This window comes from Temnothorax curvispinosus, unplaced genomic scaffold (genome assembly GCF_003070985.1).
Source record: "Temnothorax curvispinosus isolate PA1 unplaced genomic scaffold, ASM307098v1 QBEX01015524.1, whole genome shotgun sequence".
Lineage (NCBI taxonomy): Eukaryota > Metazoa > Arthropoda > Insecta > Hymenoptera > Formicidae > Temnothorax > Temnothorax curvispinosus.
The window spans coordinates 263,016-272,533 of NW_020225304.1; the positions used below are offsets into that span (position 1 = coordinate 263,016).

At 36.0% G+C, this 9,518-nt stretch overlaps 2 protein-coding genes across 2 annotated transcripts; both read right to left on the bottom strand.

Moving 5' to 3' along the window:
• Positions 1 to 3,336: 3,336 nt before the first annotated feature.
• On the bottom strand, positions 3,337 to 5,769 carry LOC112465814 (UPF0489 protein C5orf22 homolog). Its single transcript, XM_025033558.1, has 4 exons — positions 5,585 to 5,769; positions 4,556 to 4,701; positions 3,612 to 3,761; positions 3,337 to 3,428 (listed from the first exon to the last, which is right to left on the bottom strand). The coding sequence occupies exons 1-4, from the start codon at positions 5,645 to 5,647 to the stop codon at positions 3,416 to 3,418; spliced, it is 372 nt and encodes a 123-aa protein (XP_024889326.1). The 5' UTR covers positions 5,648 to 5,769; the 3' UTR covers positions 3,337 to 3,415.
• A 624-nt stretch (positions 5,770 to 6,393) lies between these two features.
• LOC112465813 lies at positions 6,394 to 9,512 on the bottom strand. The gene has a single exon (XM_025033557.1). It carries the CDS (start codon positions 9,395 to 9,397, stop codon positions 7,013 to 7,015), a length of 2,385 nt encoding a protein of 794 aa, XP_024889325.1. The 5' UTR covers positions 9,398 to 9,512; the 3' UTR covers positions 6,394 to 7,012.
• Between the last annotated feature and the right edge of the window lie 6 nt (positions 9,513 to 9,518).

The window sequence follows — 9,518 nt, forward strand, 5'->3', positions numbered from 1 at the left end:
CAGCTAGTATCACGAATCTGACGTTATATAATATCATTTGATGGTATAGTATAATATTGTATAGCATTCTAAAAATAAGTTTTCATTTTAATATACAATTTTGAAAAATTATTAATTTATGTTGTTAATCAATCGACCGTAAAATCCATCGTTAATAGATGAAATAAATAGACAATATCCACTATAACAAAGTGGACTATTCGATATAGAGAAAAAGAAATAGAAATCAATGTTACATTCCACTAAGCAACTTATGTGACCAAGTCACCAAGCGAAAGCAGTAACAAGCTTTTACCGTACTGGTATTCAGAATACCGGTATACAAGTCGTGTCTTAGTTATGGCAGGTATTTACTACTAGGCACCGGGAATATATTACGTTCGCGTACTTCGTTGCATCAACTTGCTGTTTTTCCAGAAAGCCGCGGAATGTACGAGATCTTCGAGACGTGATGTGAGAACAGAAAGTGCTTAAAAACATTTGGTTGATTACATGAATCGGATACCCAAGAGAAGTAATTACATCGTATTTTTCCATGTTCTACGTTATAAAAATATTATATATCTACGCTTTCACACAATTTTAATCCCGATGAAAGAATAAAGAAATGTACCGAACATAAAACAGTGCGGAATACCACATGGTACTCACAATCCTGTAAATACTTTATCGTCCAGATAAAACTGTTCTACGTAAAACCGAACGGGGGGAGGGAGTTCTTTCTTGCTCAGACACTCTCGCATAAGTAGGCGAGAGTGCCGCTCCGTGCAGAGAGCCACGAAACGCGAAACAGAGCACAAAAAGAACAATCCGCGAGGTGGATGAGAAGGGCACATAAGGAAGCCGAGTTTACGAGATGATTGTCCTACGGACCCTATTCATTCGACATGAAACCTCCAGGTGGATCTCTATTGTACATTATTGCGCCATTGTCCATTGTCGCAATTCGCCACAACTGGTCTTCTTAGATTTCTTTGACATAAGTGGAAAAAGCTTGGTAAGAATAAAAAAAAAAAGACCGATGGCGTTAAATTAAAATATTCGAAATAATTAAGATTACGAAGAAAGCCAAATGCCATTATTTATTAAATCAATATATCATTTAACGTGTTATTCTCTAAAGTTCAGATTAATGTTTTCCATATGCTTTCACGTGTTTCGAACACAAGTTTGAACGCTAGCTTTTTCATGTAATGTTTATCAGAATCATAGTGACTAATCCTTTTTATATTGTAATAAAAAATATTAGAAATTATATATAGGATGAGCCAATGTCGTTCAATTCAACATTTAGGTAAAAAGTCCTTAATCACGTCTCGATTTCAATTACTTTCCAATTTAAGAGCAAAATCGGCGGGGATGTTAAAATTAACGGAATTAGCGGCAATTAGCGGTATCACGTGGCTCCCACGTTAGACGTTTGAGAGAAGAAAGTGCAGCTTGCACGCGACGCAAGCGCGGACAAGAAAGTTTTACGTCCTGCGGGACAAACATCGATGGAAATCGAATGATGCGGAACAGGCACCTGCGTGGGTACAGGCAATTACGTATGAATAACTTCGACGAAAAAGCAGCCGATGCGATCGCACACACCGACTCCGATCTTATCGGCGCGGTGTCGCGCGCATTGCCGAAGGTCCTAGGCCCGGACTCCGCCCGGTTATGACGGTGCAATTATCAATAATTGAGAAATTTTTTTTCGAACGTAATTCAATATAACGAGCCGGCGCGCTCATTAATTTGATATTATAAGCACTGTCTCCCGAACATTCCTGTTATTATATTTGCCGTAAGACCATTAACCTCTTTTCGCGGTACGCAATTTATGTTTTTCCCTCTCTTTTTTTTTAGTTATGCTTCGCGAATTTCGAAGACGCGCAACTGTAATTCGGGTCATATGCGCCGTGTTTCAAGATAATACCCAGGTTATTCGAAGTGTGTAAATCATCAGATGTGCAATCTCACTTTAATTACTCAAATTAATTAAGCAAAGATTAATTGATATAAATTAAGATGATTAACAGCAACATATATTCATATAATATATATCATCGGATTAAAGTAATTACGTATATACGAATATTAAAAGCCTTCCGCCATAATTGCTGACAAAAGCGCAATAATAAAATTTTATTTTATTATTCCTAATTACATTTAATATAATCCTTGATATTCTTAAAAATCATTTAAAATTATAGACATACAAGCAAAACCGTTTTCATAATTCCACTTTTTAAAATTCCTTTACTTTTGATACTAGATACATCATTAATATGTGTGTGAGTAGGTATATGTGATGGAATTACTAATAATGTATTTTTTATTACTATAATTTCTATTTCATATTTTAACTCACATAAAATTTTCTAATTTTGATTATTCTCAAAATAATACAATTTTAATCCGTTTTTGTTTTTACAAAAATAAAAAGAATAGTAATAATAAATCTTACTTAATAATTTACTATTTTTCTGTTTTTCTAAAAACATAAACAAATTAATATTCTGCATTAATCTCTTGTAAATAATCAAATTATTAGAAAAACTTCTTGTTTTAAGTCTTTAATTTCAGCTTAAGCCTGATAAGTATCTGATGGCTAAATATCTGGCCAATAAATAAAGTGTCGATTATTATAATTAGTATCGTAAAATATTAGCACTATTAAGCTACCAAAAGCTAGTATACATAGCTAATAGAAATCAATCAAGACACAAGTAAAGGAGGATCATGACATAATCGGCATGTATCACTCACGTTGCATGGACATATATCCCCACGGTAATTCAAGAAACATAACTCAAGTCCTGACGGACCGCTGAATCATGAGTTTCTCGCGGCATATATATCGCCGCGACGTGTCGGCTTCCCTTTTGCTACTTTAGTTGCCTGTTTTCCTCCCCGCTCGTTCGTTCTCTCGACTCGTCAACCCTATGGCTGTCTATGTCCTTTTTTGCCGATGTGTGACTTTTCTCTCGCCGCACACATATTACCACCTTTCAACCGCGTAAAATGACCTTTACGAGGAGATTGTATCACTGCGGCAACTGTCGCGATAATTAGACATTACTGCAGTATTCGGTTTCTTCACCACACAATGGCATGATCGGTAATTAAATTTCCAGCACATAATTTACTAAAAAGTTTATTTATAAGAAACTATCGACGGATCTACGCATTTGAGAAAGTTTAAAATAAATGAATATGCATGTAGTACTCGATATATTAAATTTTAAAATTATGAGCGAATTTACATATTCAACGCTCGAATATTTTTCTATATGTCATATTACTTTTAACTATGTTACATATGTCTATTGCTCTACGTGAAAATCATTCGACATCAAGAGAAATTTAATTGTAGTAAAATTAAGAGCTCGACATTGGTACAAACAGCGATGTGCATTCGCCCTATTTTCTATATTATTGAGCTGAGAATAAATAACAAAACAATAAGCAACCTCGTATGAGTTATAAAAATTGTTTTAATAATTAAACGAAATAATCGCGATCCGCCAAATCGAGAGAACGAGAGTTGGGGTGACGCTTCGAATAAATAAATCTATGAATAAATCTATGAATCAGGAGATTATATCGATTACATGCACACTCACCTTATCACGCCGGTCTCCTTATGCTTGCCGATGAGGAATGTCAGTATACCGTCGGTCATCTGATTCGCCCACGGTGGTTTCACCCAGATCAGGTTCTTAAGATGACCCGCGTACACTGCAGGCAGAATCCAATTTTCGATGCTGATCTCGCTGAAAGAGTGAGAAGAACAAAATGATTATTAATAATTATTTTCGCAATCATTATTCACTTATAAAATTTATTCATATAGATTGAAAAGCTGTGTATTTTTTGTATTTTCTTTTCCTCTCACTTTTTGCGATCCACGTTATCAAAAGTGCACATTGTACTTAAGAGACATGTTTACCATGTGCAAGTCTAAAATGCTGATATTCTAATATACTAATAATTTGCACCACAATTAAATAACATTAATCAAATAAATTATTTCTGGAATTTTTTGCAAGAGAGTGAGTAAAAATGAGGAACGACGTTTTTTTGTACGCTATTATATTTTGCATATTTAAATATCAATATCTCTCTTTAATTATCTCAAATATAGAAATATTACTAAAATATTTAAAAAAAAGTTAAAATTTAATAACGATAACGAGTTTGGTGATACGCAGGTTATAATTTTTTACAAGAATAAGTAATGATAATTGATAGTTTCAATGATAACGTAACGTACTTCTCTCTCTAAAAAGTGTCCGGAAGTACGTATATACAGAAAGAGGAAAAGAGAGAGAGAGAATGATGCTTCTCTCTCTAAAGTGTCCGGATGCGAAGTACGGAAAGAGAAAAAGAGAGAGAAGATGGTTCTCTCTCTAACCTCCTCCTCCATCGATGCATTATGTATTTGTAAAAATTTGATTAAAAAATTTCAGGTCTATTCTCGCATGCCGAAGGAAGATCATTCGCTGATGTTTCAACAAAGGACAAATGTTGTATGAAACTCACAAATATGATTGTTACACATACGTACCTAAACAGTCGATCCTTGTCCCAGACCGCATCGGCCGGCATCTCCTTCGGTATCAGCATATCTGGATGCGAATCCAGATGCACGAAGGTGTTACCTTCGAAGGGCAGATGCTTCGACCCCATACATCGATATATGTACGGTAAGACCTGAGGATGTCGTAAACAGGGCGCGTTTATCAAAAATTCGTTCGAAAATTGAATCTCGCGTTCGCGTCGCGTACCTACTCGACCGATGCGCGATGCGCGGAGTAGCGCGTAGCGCATATGGCGTCGAGATCTCGAACTTAAACTTTGAGATCGACTTGAAGTTACTTGAAGTTGGATCAGTTCGATTCCTGACGAGCGGCTGATCTTCTTCGCTTATTCAAATTCAAAATAATCTGAAGATCTATTGGAATTCGATTGATTTCGTTATACAACATATATAATTAATATGCACTCATTTACGTAAAAGTTACAATAAGTATTTGTTTATAAACAAATAACTTTCAGAACCGCTGAGATTTGTTATGTGAATCTTACGAAATATTGAATAACAATCTTATTCTCGTCACATGATATCCTTTTCCATATTTCTGTCAAAAATTCAAAAGTTAGCAATAATTTAACAATAATATATAATTATGTGACAGTCATAAAATTAATATTAATGTATCAAAAGATAACTTTAGGGTATACTCTAGAAAAACACAAAAATAATCTGCGCACAGTTTAATTCGCAAAAGAATTGATTATATATGTAGAAGAGAGAGAGTATATCAATCAATCAATCCTAATCATTCATTTTAATGTTATGTTTGTGTGTATAATCTTCAGAACTTATACATTTGAGTACACTCACATACATAACATATCATTCAGAATTTCGATCGTGTAGTGTAGTGTGTACGACGATTTCGGAGCGCGCGCTGCGCGCCACTGACGCCACGACATCTGGCGGCGCGTTGCGCGAAGCGCTACGCTGCATCATGCATCGTCCGCGGCGTAACGAACGCGAGAGAGCGAGAGAACGGCGTTCGAATATACCCACCTCATCGTGATCCTCCACCACGTAGACCGGCGTCCTCTTGAAGTGCTTGCGCGTGTACGACATATCTCGCGAGCGCGGGGGTAATGCGGACCTGACCACTGACCGTCGACGTCGACACAACGATCGCCGGACCGACGAGACGCGCGCGTTAAACGATCGATTTTCTAATTAACACCACGACGACACGAAACTGCACGCGGACACTGGGTAATCGCGGGCACGCGGCGCACTGCTTCGCGCGGTAGCACGTGGTCACCGACTGAAGTTTGCTCTTAGGCGCGCACCTCAAACGCGATCATTTCGCGAATAAAGGGACAAGGGCACCAGACAGGGGGGTTTACTCCGAATTTCTCACGAGACGAGTTTCGTAAGGTGGTTCCCCTTTTTTCTCTTGCTCTAGCCCCCGGCCCTCCCTCCACCCCTCCCCCTGGCCCCTCTGAGGATGAGGACGCCTTAGAAACCTGATCCTTCTAACACAGCCGGCAAGCGGCGAACGAATGTCCGGAGTATCATTTGACAAATTTATCCGGACAGGTCGGATTGTGATTAACGAGTCACTGCCGAAAATCTCTGCATGTTATTTTAATATCAGGATAAATTGTTATATACCTTTCTTCAATGATAATTTTATTCTGTTGTGAGTAAAATTTGATACATACATATTTCTGTATTTTATTTTGCTCGTTATTTTTATTTTAAAAAATTTGTGGGGACTTAAAATGAATCAGATATTTTTATTTAACTAAAAGTAAAATTAAAAACACTGATGTTTCTCCAATCTCTACGTATATACATATGTATGATATATCTACTCATAAATAAGTATATGTTATATAAGTATCGATAAAATCACATCCTTTGTGTATCCAGTTCTGTCCATTTAAACAATTACAAAACATTTACAGATAATAAAAATATTTATTTATGCAGGATAAAAAATCAATCAAATCTTTCTCATTAATCGCTCAACATGTAATCACATAACTTATTTTGTAAATCGCGAAATAAATCACACGACTCGCACAAACGATATTTACATACGTGTTAATAGATGTTATCGATTTTTATAAAAAGATGTACATGGTAAAGTATCCTCACTACTGACAAGCGACAATATTCGATCGATGACTATACAGGACCCGATCGCAAAAGATCATCCAGTTGCATAACCGCAGTTAGCGTAGAATCGGTAGGAAAAGGTTACCCCCGGCACACACAGTTCAAGCCTCGTCGATGCGTGTTAAAGTATCGGCGATGCGTGACCTTTCGCTATCGATCGATTCACATGTCATTCTTTGCCGCCGCTTGATCATAAAACACATCGTGAGAAAGTATCCGAAAAAACGAAAATGCGCTCGCAGTACGGTCTATGTGAATATATAATTGAACAAACGACATTCTGTATCTCATTAGTCGAATCCCGCGTGATTATTGATCGTACATAATCCAATTCTCAAACATTTGCGATTTATAGATCTCGAGATGCAGCTGATCCGTTTGTCTCCTTAACGACGATAGGAATCTCTCGACATCTGCTTCACATGAATAAACATCGTTTACCAAGTCATTGCCTAGCCCGTGATCTCCTAAATTTGCAGAACGATCATTGGTTTTCTGTTCCAAGTATCGTGGTGTGCGATTAAATCGCGACGATTGAGCGTATGTCCCGGAAGAACAGGGATATGCAGGTACACGTTCGTTCCACTGATCATGATAAATTTGATTCGATGAGCACGCTTGCTCTTCTAAATTATAATGTAAATTAGAATTTGGAATCCACGGAAAGCTTTGCGCTGGATTCGACAAAGGTTGAGGAGTTTTCTTTGCATTCACATTTGCACGTGAATTTATTATCCTTGAATACCTTGTTGAGGTAACTGAATTATCTATACCTACGCTATCCTTTGGATCACGTGTGTGAGACGTTACATGTTTATCATGTTTGCTAAACTCATTCAAATTGTTGTAAACAATGTTATTTGTTTGTACAGGCGTATATTTAGTTTGCACGGTTTTAACTTTACTTTGCTGAATGTTCTCCCTGCTGGACTTTTGACTACTGCTACTGGTGGGTGACGCTTTCTGTCCGTTGTTTAAAGCGACTTTATCAGTATAATTTGAATACGTAACATCCTTTTCAGATAATATAAAAGACGACTCGCTTGAAGTACCGTATGTTTCTTCAACAGTTTCTTCATCCGTTTGTCGAACTTCCATATTTTCGTGTCTTTGATCGGAGATTGTATTAGTATAAACGCCATTCGTATTTTGTATTTCATGATTATTTTGACTGGCAACTGTAACTTTATTAGAATAAACTTCTTGCACTTTCTTTGTCTTTGAATCTTTACCATTTACTGCATTTGTTACTGGAGTATCCACTTCAGAAGTCTCATGGTATTTACCTATGCCGTTATCTTGATTTTCTAAAAGTCCCTGTTTTTTAAACATTTGTGCATACTTCGCCAATTTATCATTTTTCGAAGAAACCAGATTTTTAGACGGTGGTACATCTTCCGCTAACTCATCATCTTTTGCAGTTCTTTCTGCTGTTTCTTTAAGAAGCGCTTTTATTTCCGAGAATGCCAAATTTTGCTCTCTTATTTTCCGAATCACATCACATGTTTCAGTTTCATTTAAACATGCTATATAATCTATTATTTCTAATAATTTTTCATTGGGATTTTGACAAGTTCTAAAATATTGTAGTGCCTCGCGGTATTCTTCAATTTCAGAGTTCGACATCATTAAATTTGGCATATGTTCATCAACATTTATAGGATAAGGAAAAAATGCGTTAAATTTAGTACCTAATGTATAGAAACGGCCTTTGAAATCTTCTATTTCTGTGTACATATCTAACAAATTATCTGAATTAGATGCTGAATATATGTAAGTATCCTGCACCTCTTCATCATTACGAAGTTCTGGAAAAATACACAAGAAAGCCCGTTTCTGTATATTAAGGAAAGTTTTGAGAGCTGAAAAATGTTCTTCGTGTAATAGTTTATAAAAAGATTCGGTCATGTCTTTATACGTATTATCTAACAAATTAATTTCAAAATCGAGTAACTCTTTCCACTTGGAAGCTATTCTCAATAGAGATTCTTCATCATTACAAACGTTATCGTCATTTTCAATAATTTTTGCAGCATATGTTACTAAATAATTGTTTACTATTATCCGTATGTGATCGTTCTCACTGTTATCTAATTCATTTATAGGTAAACTATGCATGAAATCAGAATCTTTTGTAGAAAATGTATCCTGAGAAATTTGTATAAACGTTTTTTCATTATCATCCTCTTTATCACAATTGGACACAGAAATTGATGCATCATCTTCTTTTTTTATGATTAATGAATCTTTCATATATTGAACAATGTTTTCAACCTCGGCATCTGATAATTCGCGATTCTCTTTATCTGACAGAGCTACTTTAAACACGACGTCTTTATTCAATTCTTCCATAAGAGAAGCATCATCTGAAGGTGTTATTGTAAAGGTATATATATTTTTTGATGTGGATGATGAGTTTACAACTTTACTTTCTTTAGAATTTTCATCTGCAGATTTTACAGTCGATGTCTCTTCAGATTCTTTAGAAGTATTAGCTACAGAATCAGTTCTGCCTGGAGCGTAATGTTGAAATATTGAACTAATTTTTATCTCCTCATCTAAATTAGATCTTGATCTCACAGGTGTATCATCAGAGACAGTTTTGTGGCATTTTTTGTTTTTCGATTTACGTTTTTTACGAATTTTACTAGTATTTCCAACATTATTCTTCGATGACAACGTATTGATCGCCATGTGTTTTGGTACTTCACATTCGTCATCTCTCGCAGGTGTGTCACTTCTTTCTATTGACGAAATATCACTGCTTGCTGTACTCTGGAGCGAAACGTTATTAGATTCTTCATCTTTCGCAGTA